General features: G+C 33.5%; 2 protein-coding genes across 2 annotated transcripts; both read left to right on the plus strand.

Moving 5' to 3' along the window:
- The first annotated feature begins 2,267 nt into the window (after window positions 1–2,267).
- Window positions 2,268–3,085, plus strand: LOC145581525 (miraculin-like). Its single transcript, XM_081638529.1, has one exon. The coding sequence runs from the start codon at window positions 2,295–2,297 to the stop codon at window positions 2,973–2,975; it is 681 nt and encodes a 226-aa protein (XP_081494655.1). The 5' UTR covers window positions 2,268–2,294; the 3' UTR covers window positions 2,976–3,085.
- Window positions 3,086–7,457: 4,372 nt separating this feature from the next.
- LOC145583449 (trypsin inhibitor 1B-like) lies at window positions 7,458–8,072 on the plus strand. Its single transcript, XM_081640682.1, has one exon. The coding sequence runs from the start codon at window positions 7,458–7,460 to the stop codon at window positions 8,070–8,072; it is 615 nt and encodes a 204-aa protein (XP_081496808.1).
- The last annotated feature ends 16,475 nt before the right edge of the window (window positions 8,073–24,547 follow it).

The following is a 24,547-nucleotide window of genomic DNA, read 5'->3' on the forward strand; positions in this document are numbered from 1 at the left end:
CCATAATCAACCATACGTAGCCATTATGATGTATAAAACAAGTTATTGTTTATTCCACCCAAATGATATACTACTTCCCTAATTGAGCCTCCTGATTATACCATAAAGACCACGTACAAGCTAATTACCTTTATTTCTATACATGCTTTATTGTTATCAATTATTATACACATATTGTACTTGTAACATTGGTTTTATGCCCGTATTATAGTGGGTTGGTGTACTCATTGTCATCCGCGGTTTTTACCCATCTTTATTGGGGTTTTTTGCGTCACCATATCGTGTCTCCCTTCTCTCTTTATTTTCCGTCAATTATATTCCACATTTAATATTCCTTATTTTAATTTAGTTGGTCCGCAACTGTATCCCACATCAAATCCTATGTACGAAATCTAGCATAAACATAACTCAAGTGTTCCAATTTCTTAAGTGTTCTAATTTTACAACAAAAATCTGATTATATACATGTTCCACGTAGAATTTTCTTAAGTATAATACTTTAGACATAAAACCAAAATAAACATTTTTATACCATATTCCACTGTTTGATAAAAGGCGATGTTAATTTTTTAAACTAACTTCACCATTATATTAATTTACTTTTGTTAGTTTAGTTTCTTTAAATTTTTTCAAATGATCTTAAATAATAGTATAATTTAAAAACTTAAATATTATTGATGATATTAATTGTATCAAAAAAATTTAACACAAGAAAATTTGAGCTCAAATCTAAGCTCAAGAATTTGTATCAAATATTATCCATTACAGTTGACTCTTATGTGAATAAGAACTTCCCTCACATAATTTTCACTAACCAATTTTTAATTTATTTTTTTGTTGGTTAAACTTATTATTAAAAATAATTGTTCTTTTTTAAAAATTAATCTATTAACTTATACGAGTAATAAAACAAAACATGATGACATCATCCGTCCCTTCCCCAAATTGTATACATGTCACTCTCACATAAATGCATATTTGCTATGATGGCACCATTAGTTTTTTTTTTTTTTTTGGTTTAAACTTTACCTTTATATTTTTATCTATACCTTGTATGTTGATATTTTAATGTTCAAAAGTATTCGTTGTGTTTTTTTTTAAAATTTTTTATGTTTTATTTTTAAAAGAAATATATTGCAGTAGAAATTACTTCTTAAGTATATACGACGTAAAAAATATACGAAGTAGAAAACTATCTTACTTCGTATTATAAACAAATCTCACAATGTATTTATTTAATAAATTCGTGCATCGCACATGAACTAAACTCGTTTTATTTTTTAAAAAAATATTTGAAAATATTTTTTTGATTAATTTTCGGAAAAAAATATATATTTTAAAAAATATTAATCATTTTTATTAAGTTTGACAAGAAAAATAAAAATAATAGTCATTGGCTAATAATTAAGTGTATAGTGATAGTTATTTTAAGGATGACTACAGTAAAAATAAAGTATACTTAACTAGCTTAATTAACAGTTAGAATTTGAATTTCCATTAATTTTAATAAGCAAGGGGATAACTTATAATTTAATTCTCATGTTTTATATTGAGATCCCCATGATTTTATACTTTAGCTACTAGTAATTCATGTGTCAAACAAAGAAACACTAAATATATTTTGTGATACTTTTTTTTTTTTTTTTTTTTTTTTAGGAAATATTGCGTAATACTTACAATACTATATACGAAGTAATTTTGATTTTTTTTTTCTTGAAAGGGAAAGTAATCTATACTTATATATTAAAAAGCGTTCCTAAAATAAAATATGTTACACGTGTCACCTTTTTTAAGTTCGACATGTCAGCAATATACGCTACATGTCATTATAAACATGACATGTCACTATCACATGTATTAGGTTTGCATCTAAAAAATGGTTATAACAAGACTTGAACTCAAGGCCAACAAGTCTTAAGTTAAGATTCTTACCATCTTAGCCATTTCTTAATTGTGTTTTTTTTATCCAACAAAATTATAGTTAAGTTTGATAAGTTAATTTGCGTCTTATTATACTATTTGTTTCCATTATGTAATGATTGAGTTTGATAACTAAAAAATATTTAACAAAACTTAAACTCGAAACCAACAAGTCTTACTATCTAAACAGTCGAATTTGATTGATAAATTAAACAAGTACAAACTAGCGACCAGGTGCATCGCGCGGGCCACACACTAGTTATGATTAGAGTCGTGTGAGTTGGTTTACTTAGTATTTTCTATAAATAAGCTCTAGAGCACTAGTTTTTTTCTTCTCAAACTTCAGAAGTAAAAAAACGAACAAAACCCAAAAAATGGCTAATCTTTTTCCCCGACTTTCAACGACGATAATCCTCCTTATTTTCTGTCTTACCATCGTCACTTCAACCAAAGCCGCCAACGACGTAGACTCCCTTGTCTTAGATGTCGAAGGGAACCCACTCGAAGCAGGCTCATCTTATTACGTCCGCACTGAACTTTCAAAAGTCAGAATAGGAGGTGGCATAGTCGCGGCATCCAAACCAAACCAACCTGAATGCCCTCAATACGTAGCCCAATTAGCCGAAGGCTGGTACGGCGAATCCCCAATAACATTCCTACCATCAGACCCATCACAAAAACACATCCACCTTTCCTCAGACCTTAACATAATCTTCAACACCTCATCTAGCGTCTGCTCACAAGGGGCATGGCAACTTACCCCCGACGCCAACTCCGGTAATCTCCTCTTGTCTACTGGAGGTGGTATTGGAAACCCGAGCCCTCAGACCGCAGCTAATTGGTTCAAGATAGAGAAAAGTATTACTGGTTCGGAGTTTTACCAGCTCGAATATTGTCCGTCTAGTAGTACAATCAATGGGTTTGCAGCTAAGAAAGATATTGTATGCGGCGTTATTGACGCTACTTCGGGCACAGATGATTACCGGATGTTGTGGTTAGGTCTAGTTCCAAGAAGGGCAGACTTCTTCCACATTCTAAGTTTCATTAAAGTTTAAGTGTTGCATTGTCTTAAGCATATAAATAATTAAGAAGGTTGTATGAAGTATAATAATGTATGTTGTCGATCTTATCAATAAAAGAATTTCATCTTGGAAATTTCTCTTCATTTGATTACTTAATTACAGTATGATTTTTTTTATTTTTATTTTTATTTTTTTTTTATTTTATTTTTGGTAAAATTGGGTAATTTTCGAGTCAGATTAGATCGATGGTACAGGTCAGATTTTCACACCGCTAATTTAAACACCATGTCTCTAGTAAATTTAATACTCCCTCTGTTTTTTTATTTTTTTATTTTTTTTTATTTTTTTTAATGCATCATTAGCTGATGTGCGAAATTTTAGAAAACTAATATGCTCTCCATTCTTGAAAGTCCGACTCACTTTACAATTTTATGATCTCCAATTAATAACTTTGATCAATAATAACTCCGCTTGTGTATAAGTGAAAATTATAAAAAGTTGATATATATAGATTATTTAAAATAAGGGGAATCTAATAAGATATCACATGCTAATTTATTGATATTGTTTAGCTCATAAAATGTGGTCAAAATTATTTTAATTATTTTGACCACATGATTAGTAAGTGGATCGAATTTCAGAATGGAGTAGTATAATATTGTGAGTTGGTGAATAATTTATTATAGTTAAAGTAAGATGAGACCATAACAGAGAAAATATGTGTGAGTGAATAGATATTTTTATTATTTAAGTGAGGATCATGGAAGAAAGAGAGAAATAATAAAATAATTTAAGTGAAATTTAAAGTAGAAGAGGGAATTAATTAGATATACTATAAAGTTGTCAAGTATAGAAGTGATGCATTTAAAAAAATCACCCATAAAAAAAATGATACATTAAAATAAATAAATAAATAAAAAAAGCATGAGTAGTTTTATTTTAACTTATGGGGAATTGGATGTCCACAAGTTCTCCAAAATATCACCGGCAATAATTAGGGTACATGAATGATAAAATGATAAAATGATAAATTGATAGTCCAATAGGTGGAAGATATTAAACGCATCTATTTCCTTGTAAACATGACCTTGAAATTGTACTTGGAAAATATAATACAAAAAATGATCAATGTTGTCTAATAGAATTAGCTGATCTTGAGTTAAGTCGTTTATAAATAGATTGTAAGTAGCACAAAGTAGAAATTGTTTGATCATGAGTTTATATGAAATGTTCAACAGCTTATATCTAAGTTTTAAAAATTATATTAAAAAAATTTATATAAAATTTCAAATAACTTATATTTGGTTTTACCGTTAGTCTGCATTCACACAATGTCTTCTCATTTAATGGGGAGAATAATTAATTAAAAAATTTGGCGAGTTAGCAAAATATCACAACTTTAGAATGCAATTCAATCTCACATAACTTATAAGTGTACAAACTTGAGGAAAGGGTATTTCCAATTGGATTTTTCATTCATTTAGTTAAGGACATATCGGTAAAATCACTTCAATTTTGAAGGTCTTTCTACGGCCGTGTTTGTTCAGATTGGCAGACTCTGCGTGGATCTTGTGGTTTATGCTTGATCCAAATGGAAATGGAAATCTGTCAAGTTTCTATCTCCAATTAAATTATTGTCCTACATCTATCTCCACAAATTGTGGTCTAAAAATCCTTCGGAGTACATAGGTAAATATATCCACGTTTTTTTTTTTTTTTTTTTATTTATTTTTTTTTATTTATTTTTTTTTTTTTTACTGGAAGTGTAGTACATTGAAAGCTATCAAACATCAGTACATGTCGCTACTTGGACTCTATGGTCTCTATCTAGCATTAGTAACAAGCCAACAACATTCTTATCTACTTGGGGGACTTTGCAATATTTGAAGCTAAGGATAATATAACCAAGAAATATATAGATAATAAGTGAAGGATATAAGTCCAAATTTTTCTTTATAAAGAATAAATATTTTATTTTTGGATATTTTAGGAAAAGCTACCATATACGTTTCAAATTTTGTGAAAAATTATCTTTTATAAAAAGGGTAATGATATATGTAGCCCTTAGGGCTGTGTATAAGCATTAAATATACTTCCTAAAATGGAATTAAGTTGGAAATTCATGACAAAATCATGCACAGATCGGTGTAATTAATGTTAATCTTCTTCCATTATTTCCTTTTTTAGCTTCTTATACATAGCTTTAAGTAACTTCCTTATAAAACACTAATGTTATAAGAAACTACCTTATAAAGTACTAAATGTTATAAGAAGCTACCTTTTGCTGGATTATTGCACCTTTTGCTGGATTAATGCATTGAATAAGAGACCTTAATGACCCGTTTTCAATCATATTTTTATCCTTTTCCCACCCAATTTCCCCTTAGCCCCCTTATAACCCCTAATTTCGCTTTCCTTTCATTGTTAATCAAGCACATGGTAGTAACTTCCTGCATTTAGTTTTTATATAAGGTAGTTTCTTACAACAATTTTTTTATGAGTTGTCACAAAATTTGAAGTATATAAGGTAGTTTTTAACAAAAAATCCTTTTTTTTTGTTCCATCTAGTTCACCCTTAGGACTAATCCGGATTCAAGGATCAATTCTGAGTTGTTAGGTTCCAGTCCCCTCCCAATTCTCTACAAAAAATAGCTCGATTTCGATGGACACGAAAATCTGTTGGAAGTCCTGTATTTTCCGATGAATTTTGTGAGAAACTACTTACTAAAACCTAAATTTTGTGAGAAATTACCTAATAATTTTTTTTTGTTAGAAACTACCTAATAAAAGGTAAAATGTTGTAAGATACTACCTTTGACCGAATTTCTACACTTAATTTTATGATGGTTGCTTCTCAAGGTGGTAAGGTTATTTTCGGGGTGGTTAGAGGATATTCTGAGATGTTGAGGGTAGATTAATGCTTCGGGATGGTAGTTTTTTGGGTTATAGGTGGTGGTAAGACAATTTTAAGCAAGTTGTGTTAGTTTTGGGAATGAAAGTAGTGGTTTGAGAGTGTTTTTTTGGCCGAACAGCATTGGAAATCCGGTATGGGTAGTATTTTACAGCATTTTACCTTTTTTTAGGTTGTCTTTTTTTACAACATTTTACCTTTATTAGGTAGTTTATTATAATATTTTTTTTATTAGGTAGTTTCTCTTAAAATGTGGGTTTTATTAGTTAGTTTTTGACAAAAAGATGCTCATAAAAAAAGAATAAAAAACCTTCATATGTAACTAATTATATAATTTGAGATTTAGCACTAATTCGGCTTAAAATCCCCAAATGCATAGTCGTTTGGGAGTAAATACTGATATGATTGTTTAAATACTTACGACGAATATAAAATAAACACAAAATCATCAACCGGGATCTATTTATTGAATGCAATGAAAAGGTTTGGGGCTTATCACTGGTTAGTACACCAGTGGAAGCCCCTACAAATATTCACAACCGAGATCAAGAAGAAGAAATGAGATGTAAAAAACGAGAGAAAAGAGTAAAAAAAATCTTCTACAAAACAGAAAATCTAAAAACGGAGGCTAGGAAAAACCCTAGAGAATACCCTAATTAGCATAAATTAACTAGTTTTCAGCCCGTGCAATATAATGCACTGGTTTTTTGGCATATTTAAACTAGAGAAATTTGTGAAAAATGACCTTTTAGTGGTCGACTTTTTGTAAAAGTAACTTTTTAGTGAAAAGTTGTGAAAAAGGACCTTTTAAGTTGTATTTTTTTTAGGGGGTACTTGGGCGAATTTTTTGGTGGTCAACGCCGAAACTTCAGTATTGACTTTCACATGTTAGTCACGTGAATTAAAAAAAAAAAAATTCCCCAAATTTCCCTCCATTCTCGAACTACCCCTTTCATTTTCCCCCTTTCTCTTTCTTTGTCTCTCCCTTCTCTAATTCGTCACTTATGTTCTCTGCAAATGGAGGGCCAAACATTTACTCATTCTTCCATTGTTGGTGAGCAATGAATTGAAGGGAAATTGAGAGCAATTGCAGATGAACTAATTATAGGGTTTGAACTTTATATCTGATATGTTAACTCTTTCTCTAACGAATTAGAGAGGAGGAGAGAGGAACAAAAAGGGGAAAAAAATGAAAGGGGTAGTTCGAAAATGGAGGGAAATTTGGGGTGAAAAATGTACTTCATATTTTTTATTTTTTTAACTTACATGATTAAACGTGAATGTCAAAGTCGGAGCTCCGGCATTGACCACCAAGAAAACTCATCTAAGTGCCCTCTAAAACAATAGTACAACTTAAAAGGTATTTTTTCACAATTTTTTATTTAAAAGGTCATCTTACAAAAAATCGACTACTAATAGATTCCTTTTCGCAAATTTCTCTTTAAACTAAGTTATTATAAAATAAAGAAAAATCTTGGTGTAACGACTATATTGTGACAGTGGGGGTAACATTTTTTCTCTTATAAATACCAACTCTTACTAGCTCCTACTTTCCCATACTACTCAAACAACCTATCAAATAAACCTCAAAAATTCTAAAGAAAATGACTCCCTTTCTCCAACCAGCAGTTGCAATAACCACTCTTCTTCTGCTCCAACTTATACCTCTCCCTACTTTGGCGGCCTCGACTGCTTATATTAGGGACGAGGATGGTGAACCGTTGCTAAACGGCGGAACCTATTACATCATCCCACAGAGAACCGCCAACGGTGGAGGCCTCACCGTGGCCCAAAAACCACAAACCTCACCGTGCCCTCTCTTTGTAGCCCAAGACAAGGACGGTTCATCTAATGGCCACGCTTTCAAAATCACTTCTCCAATAAGCTCAAAGTACCTTCCATTTGGTCCAACTGAATTCTACTTAACCGACGTCACTACCACCTGCACTAAACCACTAGCGTGGCGATTAATCACAGATAATGCAACCGGCCATATCTATGTGGCTGCAGGTACTACTCAGTCACTCGGGCCGAGTGCATTCAGTATTACAGTACCATTTTTTTATGTCCAACCATTTGAATATCAGATATTCTATTGTGACAATGTCTTATGCAAACTTGCTGGACCCTATGAGAACGGACTTTTGGGCATGAATAATGATGTTAATCTTGCCTATCGTTTCAGAAAAGCTTTTACCCACACTTCACAAGTTATGTGATGTTTAACTTATTAATTTTGCCAGTGTTTGTTCCATGCTATGTAATTAATGTGAACAAATTCCTCCTTGGATTAATAATAAAACTATAGTGTCGCTGTTATTACATTTTTGTGCTAAATCATATATATTTATAACAAGTCCGTCCATTGATGCTTTTTGTGCTAATTTTAATTTAGCTATATATTGAGGCTAACACACCAATGTTGAATGGATATCCCTCTGTTTTATGATGTTTCTCACTTTTGCATTTAATAAACAATTGCTAATTTGCCCTATTTTGATTATTAATTTATATTTTTCAATCATGTTTAGTAAAATTGTAAACTTTTTATTAATTGTAAAAGTAATTCATTAATAAAAAATCATTCGTCATCTATAAAAGAAATCGAATATAATAAATACTTAACATATTGAATTCTATAAAGAGTTCTTTTATAAAAATTAGGAAACTTGGTATTTTACCTCCCACATATATCCCAACTTTTGAAATTACCACCGGATTTTTTTTGGGATGTACATACAATAAGGCGTATGCAAAATCATCAAGTAATTTCATTCATAAGAGAGTACATGAGGTTTATGTAAGGGAAGGTGTGTATTATCCAATCTATACCCTTGTCTCATCTTTTTTTTCACTTTTACTTTGCCTATTTATATTCAGTATATTGTTGTGTATATGTCACACAAATCAAACACATTAGAAGAATTCAATAAATCCAAAATATGGTCCCCCAGCTAAAAAAAACAATAAATTCAATTTTTTTTTTTTTAGCATTTAGAAGGATAAGAAGCCAAGAACCACATTGAAATGATAGATTGCCAATTCTCTTTTGTCTTGATCAATTATGGTAAAAAAAATAATATAAAATAAAAAGACAAAATTCGTACACTATTTATGGTAAACATCTAAATAGACTTGGTTCACAACCACAAATATTAGAGACATTGTGGTCGTTTTATTAAAAAAAAAAAAAAAGTCACTATATTAAAATAAAGGTTATTGTGTTAAAATTAAAGTCATGTGCTATTCTACATGTTTTAAGAGGTTAATTTATTAAAATGAAAATTTTAATATATTGATTTTAATTAATAATATAGGTTACTATGTTAAAACTATTAGAGTTACTATTTTCAACATAACATCGTATTTGAGATTCACAATAATATTAAATGTTTTTAAACAATATCCACACCTAACTCATAGTGTCACTTGTACTTGAACTCATAATTACTCGCACTTAAATTTACAAATGTTGTCCAATTACTAACCCCTTAGTGATTCAAATACAACACCCAACATCCCCTTAATAACCCTTTCTCACAAAGCAAAGGTAAGACACAATTTATTCGTAACAAGATATGTGCATAAACAATTACTAAACTGACGAGATGTTTTCCAAGAGTGTTTTGAGCTTTTCAATAAATGTCTCAAAAATATAAGTGAAAAACTATTTATTCAATCCTGAAAAATATGTGTGTGTTTTATAGTCCTTGGGAGATGAATCATTTCGTGACATAAAATATCATATCTTAGGTAAAGATCCTTTCGTTTATGCATAACTTGCATAAAGGAAATTAAAACACCTCATATATTATTCTTTTTCCACAAATAGGACTAGAAGAATATCTTAGGATATATGTGAAATAATGTATCGTTCTCCTAATTATCACAAACACATATTCCATTAGTTGGAAAATATTCCCAAGCTAAAAATATGTTAGGATAGAATCATAAACTTTAGCAAATATCAAACATTCACAAACTAATGGATCGTTAAAAAGTGGCAAAACAAGTTTGAGATAATCTAGGGAAGTTGCTTCAGCTTGCTACCCAAGTTTCTCTTTAAGAGCAACTCCAATCGTTGTAGCTAGAGAGTTGCTTGCAATTCAGAAAATATCCTAACTGTTATAGCTTGACCATTGGATCTAAAAAATTAAATTAGCTTGGTCAAACAAATTAGGTTGGGAGCTTGACAAAAAAACTTGTCAAAAAGATAGGTTGATACATTAATAAATTTATATGTAAAATGCTAATTAACAAATTAAGACTCAATTAAATCACAAGCTACTAGCTAACCATTGGAGCACAAATTAACTACAAAAGAGATTAGCTTAAAATCTTATGTGGCATAACAAGCTAATTTGCTACTTAGCTTACCATTGGAGTTGCTCTAACTGCACTTCCTAAAATTAAGGGAGTGTTGACTTAGTGGGGTTTAAGCAACGACTAATGTAACTGCCTAACTCTTCTACAAAAAAAAAAAAAAACTTTGTTTTTAGTTAGAAAAAATACACTTGAGCTTACAATTTTTCTAGTTTTAAAGAAGTTGAAATCCACTTGAGTCTTAAAGTGTATTGTGCTTAATATTAGAGTTAATTTTGTGTTGTATTGGGTTAGAGTTTGAGTGAACTTTAAATGTGAGTTGCTTTGAGTGAAGCAAGGAGAAAGTGAGAGTTTGAGAGATCAGCTGGTTGAGGGATTAGTTGATAGGGGAACTCGAGTTTGTCGAGGAATTTGAGTTAGAGTCTTAGTTTGCAATAGGTTGTTTTCCCTATTATAATTAAGAGTTGAGTTTTAAGATCCCTTGTGGTCATGGTTTTTCTTCGTGATTAGGCCAAAAAGTTTTCCACGTAAAATCTTTCTTTGCACTTAAGTTCATTTAAGCTTTGTTTTATAAATTCCGCAAAATTACCCTATTTCCTCTACAATATAATTCACCCCCACCAGTCCTGATCTTGGAAATTTATGGGCCCTAGGCATAATGTAAGAAAAGGGCCCCTTACGTAAAAAAAAATTTTTATGCAATAGATATAGATAAAAGACAATAAAAATAACCTATATCATTTAAATAGTAAGTCTCGATACACAATTATAACTTTGCATAATATTAAAATAAATTTCTCCGTCCTAAAAAATCGTAACAAGCAATTTCTTTAAGTATTTTTTTGATGCAAAATCATTTATAATTAAATCAACATCGATGCTATTAGAGTCGGTTTGGTTAATTATATTAATATTGTATATTTGGAAAGTATATCTTGTTAGGAGTTTTAGGCAAGTTAGGTTATGTGTTGTATTGTGTATATATATGTGATTATTAACAATACAAAGGCTAAGCCGTTTTCTCCACATCTTTCTCCAATTCGACATGGTATCAAAGCCTCTCTAATTTCTAGGGATTTTTAATTCGATCTTGGTTTGTTCTTGATTTTAATTCTGCAAATTTCTTTGTTTCATTGTGAGATTCGTGCTTCGATTTTTTTTTTTTTTTTTTTTCTGTTTTCACAAATTTTTTTGGCTCAACATTAGGGCTCCCAAACCCTAATATTTTTTCTCGAGAATTGTGTGGGTGCGCATCTCTTGTGTGTGTTGTGTTGTGGTGCCTCGAGTGGGGTGCTGCGGCAGTTTGGTGTTGTTGTGCGTGCTGTGAAGTTGTGTGGTGCATGTGTTGTGTGGGTTGTGTGTGTAGGGTAGTGCTTGGCGTGGTGTGTATGTGTTGTGTGGGAGTTGTGGCTCGTGTGTGGTTAATGCTGCTGTCTTGTTGTTGCGAGGCAGTGGGTGTGTGCGTGCTGCGTTCGTGGTGCGGTGCGTGTGTCTTGTTCCGTGTGGTGAAGTTGTGTGCTCGTGATTTGGTGTGATGGCTGGCGACGATAACACTTCTTCTCCTCCTCCTCCAAAGTACAAGTCGTTCACCGACTATTATCTTCCTAGTGAGGGTTCTCAGTTGGTGATTTGTCCTGTGTTGCTTATTGTTGACAACTACGAAGAGTGGTCAAGGTCAATTCGCAACAATCTTCGGTCCAAGAGCAAGCTCGGGTTTGTTGATGGTTTTATTGTCAAGCCCGATCCCAATCATGTGGATTATCGTCAGTGGGGTATTGTAAATTCTACTGTTGTTGCTTGGATTTATAATACTCTTGATGTTAGTATTCGTTCTACTGTTATTATTCCTGATGATGCTAGAACTTTATGGGATGATTTGCGTGATTGTTACTCTCTTGGTAACAGTCCCCGTATTTTTGAATTGAAACATGATATTGCTGATTATAAGCAAAGAGGTCGTTCTGTTGCAGTTTATTATGGTGAATTAAATACATTACAGAGTTTGTTGTCTAGTTATGTTAAGTTGCCTGCTTGTACTTGTTCCGCTGCGAAAGAATATGCTAGTTTGCATGAGAATGAGTTATTGCATCAGTTTTGTCTTGGTTTGGATCCAAAGAAGTTTGGTTCTATTGTGTCTACTTTGTTGATGAGTGATCCTTTGCCTACTATGAATGCTGCTTATGCTAAAGTTGTTGTTGATGAGCATAAGCAATCTGTGTCTGATGCACATGAGACCTCTTCTTCAATTCTTCTGCGAATGTTGGTTTTAATGCAACAGGTACGGCTTTCGGTCGGATGTCCGAACGAAAGGAGTGTACTTATTGTAAGAAGTTTGGTCATGATAAGGACCATTGTTATGAGCTTTACGGTTTTCCGGGTGGAGTTCGTGGTGGTCGTGGAGGTCGAGGTGGTTGGTCGTTTGGTAAAGGCAAGGGTGAGTTTGCTGGTGCTGCTGGTAGCTCTACCAACCCCATCGCCGGACCGGCTACAAGCCCCACCACCTACTCGCCGCACAGCCAGCTAACCACCGCACTACACAACGCACACAATCACCACACAGCCACCGCACCAACCGCATCCACCGCACCCACAACACACCAGCCACAACCATTGCACCTACAACACACTAGCCACAGCCACCGCACCGCACAGCCCACAACCCAAAAAGCCCTTTCCTACCGAATTTCGACCACTCCTAAAACCCTAGCCGCTACCAAATTTCACCTACTCCTAAAACCCTATCCACCACTTAATTCCGACCCCTCTTTAGCCAACACCAAATTCCGACCGTCCCTAACACCACTTGAAATTTCGACCAACCGAGGTGAGTCAATTTCGCTGCCAGCTAGTTGACATGGAAGATTAGGGGAGATGAAGAGAAAACGTCAAAAAGGTGGGCCCTACTAATGGATTCATGGACGGAATTTGTTAGTTAATGGTGAAATCAAATTTTTGGAAATTTTATTGGTGGTAAAATAAAACTTTTTTTTTTTTTTTATGTAGGTGGTAAAAGCAAATAAATCATTTTTTGAAGGTGGTAAAAGTCAAAATTTTCTATAAAATATTACAAAGTTGCAAAAAATATGAAATGGAGGTAGTATAAAAATATGTGTAGGTACTGATGGTGTTTGCTTAGATTGTCATGACTTTTAGAACAAAGTTGTCTTATGAATTGCCCTTCAACAACATCGTGGTCATGGACCTAAACTCAAACTGATTAAAAAAGGGTTAAAATGGGTTTGAACTCATAGGTACTCATCCATGATTTCTAATATTTCAAATAACCTAAGGTTAATACTCCTATTGAAATTGGAGTTGTTGCAAGGACTAAAATTTTTAGGCAGTTTACATTCTTGATATTATTATGTTCCGATATTAATTAAACTAGATGTATTATACGTATCAGTTTAAGCTTGGTCTTGATCTAAAATACAGTAGATCCAAACACACTTATTAAAATACTTAAATCCGAAATTGATTACAGTAGATTCTATGGGTTGGATCTAGCTTGGTCTTGATCTAAAATATCACGTTGACTTGGACCCAAACACACTTATTAAAATACTTAAATTTAATTTTTATACTAGTTTTGTGCCCCGTGCGATGCCCGGGTTGTTTATTGAATTTTAAGATAAAATTTTAATCTATATATCAAATTTTAAAACATATTATTGATACAAAATTAGTTAGGAATTGATGTGCTTTTGTGATGATTTGGTGTCTAGTAAGCATGTAATGACTAATAATAATGATGGTAGAAATATTCGATTTAATACATTAAAAAAATAAAAAATTAGCAAAAAATAAGTTAAATAAATATAGATGTTCAAATCCTATTGGGTTGACCCGAACCCAAAACTTTGGGTAAGGGTTGAACATTTCTTGACTTGTAACCTGAAGTGACCCAATTCGAGATGACTCATGACCTGACCCTAATTGACAGGTCTATATAGTAATAAAATTCTATTAGATTGTGAAAAATATTATTTTAACCGATTAGATTTATTATAAATGGATGTTTTACACTTTGAGCTACTTCTTTCGCACCAAAAAATATTATGATATAAAAAAAAATTTATATGATAAGTTTTTAGAATTATAATCTAATAAATTTTTTTGAATAACATTATAATTCAATTTGTACATCTTAAATATTGGTATTTTATCGAAAATAAACATCTAAACTAACAATTTTATCATTTGTCACAGTACTGACGACTTTAATCACCAATTACGGAGTAATAATTAATCTCCGATCATCGAGGCTGGACAAAGCCGTCAGGAAAGTACTGACAGCTAGGCCATCGTTCGGCCTTTTGTAACTCAAAAGAATAAAAAAGTAGAAAAATTAACTGGAATAATCCCAACTTTACTCGATTCGTTCAAAATAATCCCAATTTTCGATTTTTTTTTAATAATCCGAAGTTTAACTCGAATTTGCTTCAAATGGTCCCAACAGGTCACCAACCTACATAGGGTAATTGGTTTCTTATGCCATGTGTTGCTTTCTATTTTTTTTTGGTTAAAAGGCGACCACTTAATCATTCAACTTCACATCATCAAAGTTACAAGAGTTCTCAAAGGTCATGCCTTTGACAGTTAAGTTTTTACAAGATAACCCAAAAATTAGCAGTTTCATATACAAATCTATTGAAACTCATTACTGCTAGCAGCAAAAACAAAATCCTTTAGCGTAGACAAATGCTCCTCCCTGCTTGTTTTCGGGACAATCTTACAAAAGGCAGTTGAAAAAGTCAGCAACTGTCTAGCCATTCTGGCTACTGCATCAGCTTCAAGCACTTGGTCCCGCTTCCCTTGCTTTAAGGATAGTCTCTCTAGCTGCTGGAGGAGTACCCTGTGTTCACATATATATTAGTGAGTTCATCTCAAACTCTGTCAGATAGGGTGATCCCTTGCAGAGGCCTTTCACGGTCAGATAACAGCAAACCATCAGCAAAACTCCTAGATTTAGCCCAAGTCGGAGAAAACAAGATAGCCAGAGTTCCCCCCTACATAGTAGAAGTGCAGGGAACATGCATAGCCATGCCATCACACCAGGCACCTTGGGAGTCCTTACAAACACATTTTATACCAGCAAACAGGGTAGCAGAGGAGAAGGAAGCATAACTTTTGATTAACACTTGATTGGCTGCTAAAGAAAGGAAGGTTGGCAGTCTGAATTTGGGAGGGTTGGGTTGAGCATGGTGGAGAGTAGAGTTCTCCTCAATGAGCCAAGTAGTGGACTTCCACCAAGACTCAAGGGAGATGTTCTCCTTTTCAAACACCCATCTATTTCTTCTAATCCAGATTCTCCAACAAATGAAAGCAAAGACCACATTCCATGGCTAATCCATGGTATTCTAGTAAGAAGAATTACTGAGGTTATCACACATCCAAATAGAGACAGAGTCAGCTAAAGGGGAGAGGGGGGGGATGGGTGGTCCATATCTCCACTGCCCTAGGGTAATGTCTAAGAACATGAAGGATTGTTTCCTCCACCCCTTGACAGCAAGAGCATAAGGCTGAAGGGATAATATTCCTAGCTGCTAGATGGGAGGAGGTAGGAAGTCTCTCCCACATAGCCAGCCAGAGGAACATTTTAACCTTGGGAGAGCAGTTGATATCCCAAATAGTTCTCGATTTCCTATCATCTTGCGAATTTGGGTGTTAGGATCTTCTTAGGGTATCATAAGCAGATTTGGGTCAAAGAACTTGCCATGGACAAAGAAGCTAATAGGGGGAATGAGAAAGGAGAGGTGTTAAAGAGACCAAGAAGCTAATGAGGGGGAATTGGATATAAGTATCATTGATCTTTTGCATGATGTCAGGGGGAATGAGAAAGGAGAGGTGTTAGAGAGACCAAGAAGCACCTTCTCTAGCATGGTGAAGAGTCATTTCTAACTCCTGGTTTTGAAGAGGCCCTAGATCAGATCTTTAAGTGGGCCAGGACCAAGCCAATTATCATGCCAAAATCTGATCCTAGTTCCATCTCCTATAGCCCATTTTGAATGGGCTTGAAAGTGATGCCATGCTTTGCCAATATCTTGCCATATATGGGAACCAAGGTTGAATTTTGTTGGGTATTCTTTACCTTTAATGTATTTCTCATGAAGGAGCATAGTAGCAAGATTTGTAATAGAGTGAGTTTTCCAACAGAGTTTCGTCATGTGGACAATATTGGCCAGGGTGGCAGATCTAATGCCTAGACCCCCTATGGAGGAGGGCCCACAAAGCTCATCCCAAGCTAGGATATGAGTTATTGGTGACTCTGAGGTAGAGTTCCAAAAGAAATGGGAGCAGACTTGGTCAATTTGTTTAAGAGCGTTTTTGGGGAGAAACAAGACTTGCATTGCATGCTTAGCAATAGGGGAGAGGCAAGACCTTATCAAGGTAGCCCTGCCAGCTTTGGATAAGCATTTACTTTTAATTAGTTAAATTTTTTTTTTTTTTTTTTTAAAAAAATATTATTATGATTATAAGGAACTAATTAAGCTTACTTAAAATAATAATAAACACTTAAAAAGTAATTAACAACAAAAAAACCACCACTCTCCTCCAACTACAACTAGACCCACCCTACCTGCTGGCATCACTGCATCCCCCACCCCTAGTCGGCGCCCAGACCGCCCCTCCCTTACGTGTCGACGCCGCCCTTTTTTACTTAAGTGTTTTGTAATGGATTCATAGATTTCGATTTGACCCGAAAAAATACAAAAGTGGAGAGTTCAAACCCAAATAAGAAGCTCAAACCTTGTCCATGGCCGCCGGTGCCGGAATCCAAGAGTGCTAGGCATTGATGCATCTTCCTACACCATGATTTTTTCTCAAAGTGTCTTGTGTAAACGTTGTTATTTGCGAGATACAAGTCCGATAGCCTTGCTTCCCACTTTGAAGCCTAACGCCAGTTACAGAAATATAAGTTTATCCTATGGTTGTGCCAAATTTAATGTCGCCAATGCCGCCGACTTCATGGGCCACTAAAACTGGGTTTCGACCCAAGTTTTTCGACAATTCCTGCAGCTGCTATTCCGGCAAGGGGGAGGGGAAAGAGGACAGCGTCAATAGGGGAAGGGTTTGGGTTGGGCAGAGGGGGGGACAGGCGTACTATAGCTGGGCAGGAGGTGGTTGGTGGGAGAGGTGGTTTATTTAATTAATTAATTACTTAATAATAATTATTTATGTAAATAATAATAATAGGGATATTTTCGGCGACCACACGGTGTCGTGTGCTGGTATTTTGGGTACTAAACATCGGCATAATGTTGTTCGGGATACCCTTGTTGATATTTGATACAGATCTGGGATTTCAGCAAGAAAAGAGGTTGACATAGGATTGTCTGGAGGGAATGACGGAGTACTCAGACGTGCCGATGTGTTACTTTATTCATGGGATCGTGGTCGTGATGTATGTGTCGAATTCAAAGGATCTTCTCCTTTAACACAGACAGGGCTAGCTGATTTTGTTCCTGATCAGGTTGTGGCTGATGCGGCTCATCGGAAGTGGGATAAGTACGAAGCTCGTTGTTGAGCGAATGGATATGGTTTCATTCCCTTCTCCTTTTGTTCTCTTGGGAAATTAGAGAAGGAGGCTGTTGCGTTGCTGAAGCGGATTCAGAGGTTCTCGACGACGCAAGACATTGGGGCTCGTGCGGCAGCTCATATCTTCACTAGGGTAGGCTTTGCTATATCTAGAGAAGTAAGAGTCCAGATTGTATCTCGGCTTCCCACTAATTTATTGTATGTTGTATGACTTTTGTTTTTGAGATATAATAATAATAATAACGAAAAAATAATAATAATAATAATAATAATAATAATAATTCAAAGTTAACTTGTATAACTGGTCACCAGTCAAGTGGGACTACTAGAAACAAATTCGAGTTAAAGTTCGGATTATTTAAAAATAATCAAAAGTTGATATTATTTGGCCTAATACAACAAAGTTGAAATTATTCCTATCAATTTTTCCTAAAAAATTACCCAACAATTCATAGGTTAATCAACTCCACCCTACTCACCATAGTATTCTTCACCCCACCAAGACTCCCTCCTCTTACCGTTCACCACCCTTTCTCCCTACCAAGACTCCCTTGCCAACACAAAAGCCTCATTAAAGCAATATCTAGCATTCTAGCAATTCAATTGAAATACAAAAACATAACAATTTACTTAATGATAAAGTTATGAGAAACAGAATGTTAGAAAGCTTGAATTACATAATGTGATTCCATGATATAGTACATGCATGAGTGAGCAATAAAATACGACTAAATACATTTGAGCAATTAAATAGGTACATTAGCTAAGAATTAGGGATAACTTTGACTATCAATCAAAAGGAGTAAAATAAGGGATTAATATAAAACTATAAATAGTAATTAATAAGTCATCATTATCCTTTACACTTAAAACACAAAAATTACACAAAAAGATTTTAGCTCTGAGTAAAAAAAACTGTATGAAAGCAAAAAAAAAAAAAAAAAAAAAAAAAAAAAAGAATACTGTATAACAATTTGAACATTAGAATAACGTACTACTAATTAAGCTGAATTTTTTTCACTTCCCAAAAGAACCCCATATATTGTTACAAATTTTCTTTCATACCATTTATAACAATTCTTTATATACCACCTATAACAAATCATTAAAAATAACATAGTAACATAAAGTTTCACAAAAAAAAAAAAAAAAAAAAAAAAGCTTCCTTTCTCCTACAAAGTGCTACAATAACTGTTCTTCTCTATGTCCTTTCTCCTGCTTCTAGTGTCGCCTCCCTCGACTGAGATAGAGACAGGCGAGTTACAACAAAATGGAGGTGACTACTACAGCCTTCCTCGATCATCAGACAATAATGGTGGGCTAACATTGACACCAGCTAATTAAGGACTCTTCACACCCTGCCTTCTTTTTATAACCCAAGACTCGTCCAATAGCCGCGGCTCACATGTGAACCATTGAGGTGGTGAGTAGCCCCTAGTGATTCCAACAACAAAACGTACGTGATTGTCGGTACTAACGGGCCATTCAAGCCTACTTATTCATTCCATATTGAAGAAAATAAATATGCTAAGGGTTTCTACTTTATCAAGTTTTGTCACACAATTGAGTCCGAAATCTTAAGGGTTTCGGCTATGGAGTGTAAGGATGTTAGTATTCTTGATGATGGAAAATTGGGAGTCACTGAAGATGGGCCTTTTCCTGTTGTTTTTTGAGAAATATTGTATCCCAAGGATTGCATCTTATGTTTAGGTTTCTCACTTTTGTATGTGTACATGTGGCTATAGTATATGCATGAATAAACTTCTCCTCTATTGATGAAATAAAAAAGTGTTGAGTAATTGGGTTTTGATGATTATAAACTAATGATGATTATCTATCTAATATGTTTGTTTAGTTGTGCATAGAAAGAACAAGTTATGCTTGGAACAGGGTACAAGGAACCTGAGTAATGACAGGTATATATCCGGAACTTAAGCAATATAGGATAAGCAATAAAGGAACAAGAACAATGATGAGTGTTATGGTTGATAAGTATGATGATGGCTAAGGAACCATGAAGGTAACTGTGTAAATAGGTGTTTGCATAAGTTAGCTTCACGAGGTAAGTATCCTATGCATGTATAGGTCATGTATGTGTAGGAGTCTTTTAATTTAGTTTAGTTTTCTAGTTTGCTAGCTCTAGCTCTAGCTTAGTTTGGTTTTGTTTTAGTCTTCTTTATTGTTTTTATAAATAAAAATAACCTTTTGTTTTATTTTGTTATCCTCAGAAGTTTGCTCAGTTTGTCATCATCAAAAAGGGGGAAATTATTGACCTTGATTAGATCTTGATGATGATGTTAGTGATTGAGCAAACTTCTATCTAATAAGATTCTTTTAGTGTTTTAATGTTTGCAGGATAAGTAAACTTTAGGAGTTGAAGTGAGGAATGAAACAGAGGAACCTTAGAAGACTAAGGATGACAAGTAAAGCAGAAGAAGAGTTCTAGAAATGGAACTTCAAGGTGTTCTCTGACAGGAACATATCAAGGGTTGTAATGACCTGGTTCTGGTGTGATGCTGGGGCAAAGGTGTGTCCTGACAGGAACATATCAACGGGTTGTAATGACCTGGTTCCGGTGTAATGTTGGGGCAAAACCCAAGATCCAGAATACATCAAGACTACAGGATTCCAGAACAAGAGTCTCAGAAAAGCAACATGAAGACGGAGAAATAAAAGTATATTGCTCTAGGATTCATGTAAGTATGTTGGACATAAAAGTCGGTCTGGAACAAGTTTATATAGAACCAAGGTGAACTCCAGACAGTCAATGAAATTAGAGTAACTGACTTGTCAGGAACTCAGAGACTGTCAGAAGTTCCGAACCTAATAGGAACTTAAGTATGCACGTCTTTAAAAGTCGGTTTTAATGATATATATATATTTACCTAATACGTGTATATCTTTTAGGGATTTGGTTTTATTGAATAAAGATATTTATTTTCTAATAAATCCCTTTTGGAAAAAGATAAGTTTGTTTAGAAAGTATTTTTTAAATAAAAAGATAAGATTGGAATAAAATCTAATTTTATGTTAATTATATCTTTATTATTAATAACAGATTTTATTCTTAAGAAAAAGATATGTTTTTGGAAAACTTAGAAAATATCTTTTAAACTTATCTTTTCATAAAACCTATCTTTTTCAAGGTGAAATGAATAATTCGAGTGTACTATAAATATGCTCATATGTATTCATCCAAAGTTGAGGCTGACGAAGTGTAGTGGTCGTGTTTAAGGGTTTTATCCTTCACCACGAAGCTAAGTCAGTTCTCCTAGTCAAAGTTCCTATCAGGTTTTGGTTACAGTACGTCCAGTGAGTTCCAGACAGATCTCAAGTGTCCAACATATTAGTTTTATCTCTTTATTCATATATATGTATTTAGAGTTATTCAATGAGATCTTGTAATGTGAAAAGGGTTTGAGTATTTTGGGTATTGAGGTGTGATGAGTTTGAATTCTCTAAAATTCAAGTGGTAGCTGTGGGTGCACAGTGAGTGAAAGGAACCTGAGAAGTGTCTTGGATCAAGGAAAGGAACCTGAGAGGCGTCTTGGGTCAAGGAAAGGAACCTGAGAGGTGTCTTGGGTCAAGGGAAAGGAACCTGAGAAGTGTCTTGGGTCAAGGAAAGGAACCTGAGAAGTGTCTTGGGTCGGTAGGATAGGTTTCTATCTTGTAGTGTCCGCGGAGGAACTTGTGAGAAAGGTCTGTGTAATAGGTTGTAACTAGGTGTTGCCCTATTATAGTGAATTGTTTGTGTTGAAAATCCCTTGGTGGGTCGAGGTTTAACTTCCAATTGGGCCCTGGAAGGTTTCCTCGTAAAATCTGCTTTGCACTCTTTAAGTTCCTAACTATAACTGTTTTATATTCCGCGAAAATTAGGCACTAGGAACTTACTACAATTCACCCCCCTCTTGTAGTATATCATCTGAAATAACAAAAAGTTCGTTAGATGTGTTTTGAGGGTATATCCCTTGGTTACTGCCTTTAAAAGTGAAATGCTTGCTAGAATATGCCTTTAAAAGTGAAATGCTTGCTAGCATATACGAGAGTAATTTAATGAATACGAAAATCATTTGAAGATTAATACAAAACAGAAAATGAAATATAAAAAGAGGTACAATATAATTAACATTATTCATTGAAGAATTGCACAAACTAAGGCTCTGTATGGTTTGACGTAAAGAGGAAATTAAGTAAACATGGGTAAGGATCGAAGAAAGAAGAAAATGTGACTTTCCTTGTTTTTTAAATCAAAAAATTTTCTCTCATTGAGAGTGTAATTTTCTACCATTGAAAACATTGTTTTTCACCTCTAAATCTCTAATCAAACATAAGAAAATGAGAAAAAACATTTTCCATAAAACATTGTACATCAAACCAAACATAACCTCAAGATAATTCAAGGTTGACAATAAAGAAGTGTGATAGGATGAATACCTCCATCTTCTTCATCATCAATACAACCAGAGACAAAGTAATGATCTTAATACATGAGATATCTGCACTAGGCTAAATTAATCTAGCTACTAAGCCTAAAGACTAAAGGTAAAGTTAAGAGCTTTGAAATTAAAAAAGAGTAATTGTTATTTTATTTGGGTTAGATGTCCTTTCTTCTTGATCTTTGAGTGCTATTTATAGAAATTCTGGTTGGTTATGATCTTCACATTTTCCGCGTTCTATAATGTGATTGTGTGGTGGTGGACCTCTTAATTAAGGCTCACAAGAGTTAAGCCCTTAAAAGCTTTATGAAAAAATATAGTATTGTACAAACAAAAGGAAATTTTGTATTATACCCATCCCTCAAAACACCATATTTATATTTAACTACTCATCTTTTCATTTGTTTTATTTAACCACCTACAAAAAAAGAATTTTGACATCTCTTAACAGTTTTGTTAACTTCTATTTTTCGAAAAACAAAATCATCAATATTCGTGACAAATCTTGATTTATGAAGGTTTTGGTTAACTCTGCAAGGTTCGATTTGAGGTAAAAGAAAAAAAAAAAAAAATCAAAAAATTTGAGAAATTTTTAGTACGGCAAAAACTAGACATTTTAATTTGACCCTAAAACGTACCTTAATGATTCGTGCCTTAGTTTGATCTCGAACTTTCTTAGGGTATGCAAGTGCCAAAGTTACAAGTGCAATGTAATAATCAAGCGACTGTTTTGGTGCTAACCAACTTTGATGTTTGTGATGGAGAATGTGTGCATAGCATTCTAAGATTCAAGGAGTTAATTGATATCTAAAGAAGTGTGGCAGGTGGAGATCAATCATGTGTATTGAGTAGGAAATCAAACAGCATATTGGCTTACGAATTAAGGAATAGCCAAGAACAACAAAATTGAGTTGATTTAATTCCCTCCGGCTCTTGATCGTATTTTGTATGTTGTTTAGTTATGACTTGGACTCATGTAGTTCCTCCCTAGTCTTAGTTTTGTTTGTTTGTTTTCTTTCCAGAGTTATTCTTCTCTCTCTTATAATAATAAGAATATTTTATACTCATTTGCATATAAAGTTGTTTTTAATTATTAATAGAGTATGAGAATTTTTTGGAAATAAAATACAAGCAAATATATTTTTATAATAAAAATTTAACACAACTTTTAGTTTTCTAAAATAATTATACGTCAATAAACCATTTTTTGTCTGGAATTCGGGAATATATCAATTTAACGTTCATATGCCCTAAATATTTGCATTAGCGCATTAGGCCAATAATGCCACATCAGAGAAAATATATGACACCACACAAATATTTCTAGTTTTCTTTTGATCATATCCACTTCTTCATGTTTTTTTCATATTTACATTTTGTAGTTGACGAGCTTAAGCGAATATGCACCTCCAAATTTTGTCACATGTTAAATACTCCCTTCATTTTCTTTAGTTCTACAAAGTACTAATTTTCCATTCTCATTAGTTTTTCTCTAAATTTCATTTTTTAACGTTTTCAATCTATGTCAACTTTTTATTCATTTTTAATCATCCAATTGGTCTCTTAGGTACACCGCTAAATAAAACCAAGCCACCAGACCAGTTCGCCCTTTTATTTTCTTATCAAAATCAACAGACCGATTAAATAAACCTGGTCTCTTAGATATTATTCAACAAATTTCAGTGTTTTCCTACTCTTAAAAAACAGGTCTCTTAGATAACTCCTCTTTTTTTCTTACACAATTTTATTTGGTTACTAATTTTACCTAGTTGTTGAGCCTTAAGGGCTAGGTATAAGCATTAAAAACATTTTTGAAAATTGTATAAAATTAGAAATTCATGACAAAAATACACTAAGGGTTATGTATAGCATTTTCCATAAAGATAAAGGATTTGGCAATTGTTCATTGAATTTCAACATAAGATTTAAAAATAAGGACATACAAAATTTACAAACTTTGAGATAGATTGGGTATCTAATTATTATTGTACCTTAGTTGTAAAATTAATCTTAATGATAATAAAAAAAAAAAAATGAAAAAAAAAATTATTCTTGTTATAAAAAAAAAAATAAAAAAAATAAAAAATAAAAAAATAAAAAAAAAGGTTACTAGTATTTAGATAGTGAAGTTACTCTCTTTAAAGAAAAATTTGTTGATTAATTACTACCTAAAATAGGCGGGCACCTTGTCATTTACTACGACAAAAAAAAAAGTTATTAAAAACTACCCTAAAAAGTGATTAGTTTGTACAATTATTACCTCCAGCCAAGTGTCCAGTGAATGAGCCCAATGACATTACTTATCACCTTAAATTTAATTTATATTAAAGCAGGGAAACCAATTATAAGTGCTTGGGTTCAAAATGACAAATTTTACATTTTTCAGCTAATAAGTG

This window comes from Chenopodium album, chromosome 15, assembly GCF_948465745.1.
Source record: "Chenopodium album chromosome 15, dcCheAlbu1.1, whole genome shotgun sequence".
Taxonomy (NCBI): Eukaryota; Viridiplantae; Streptophyta; class Magnoliopsida; order Caryophyllales; family Amaranthaceae; genus Chenopodium; species Chenopodium album.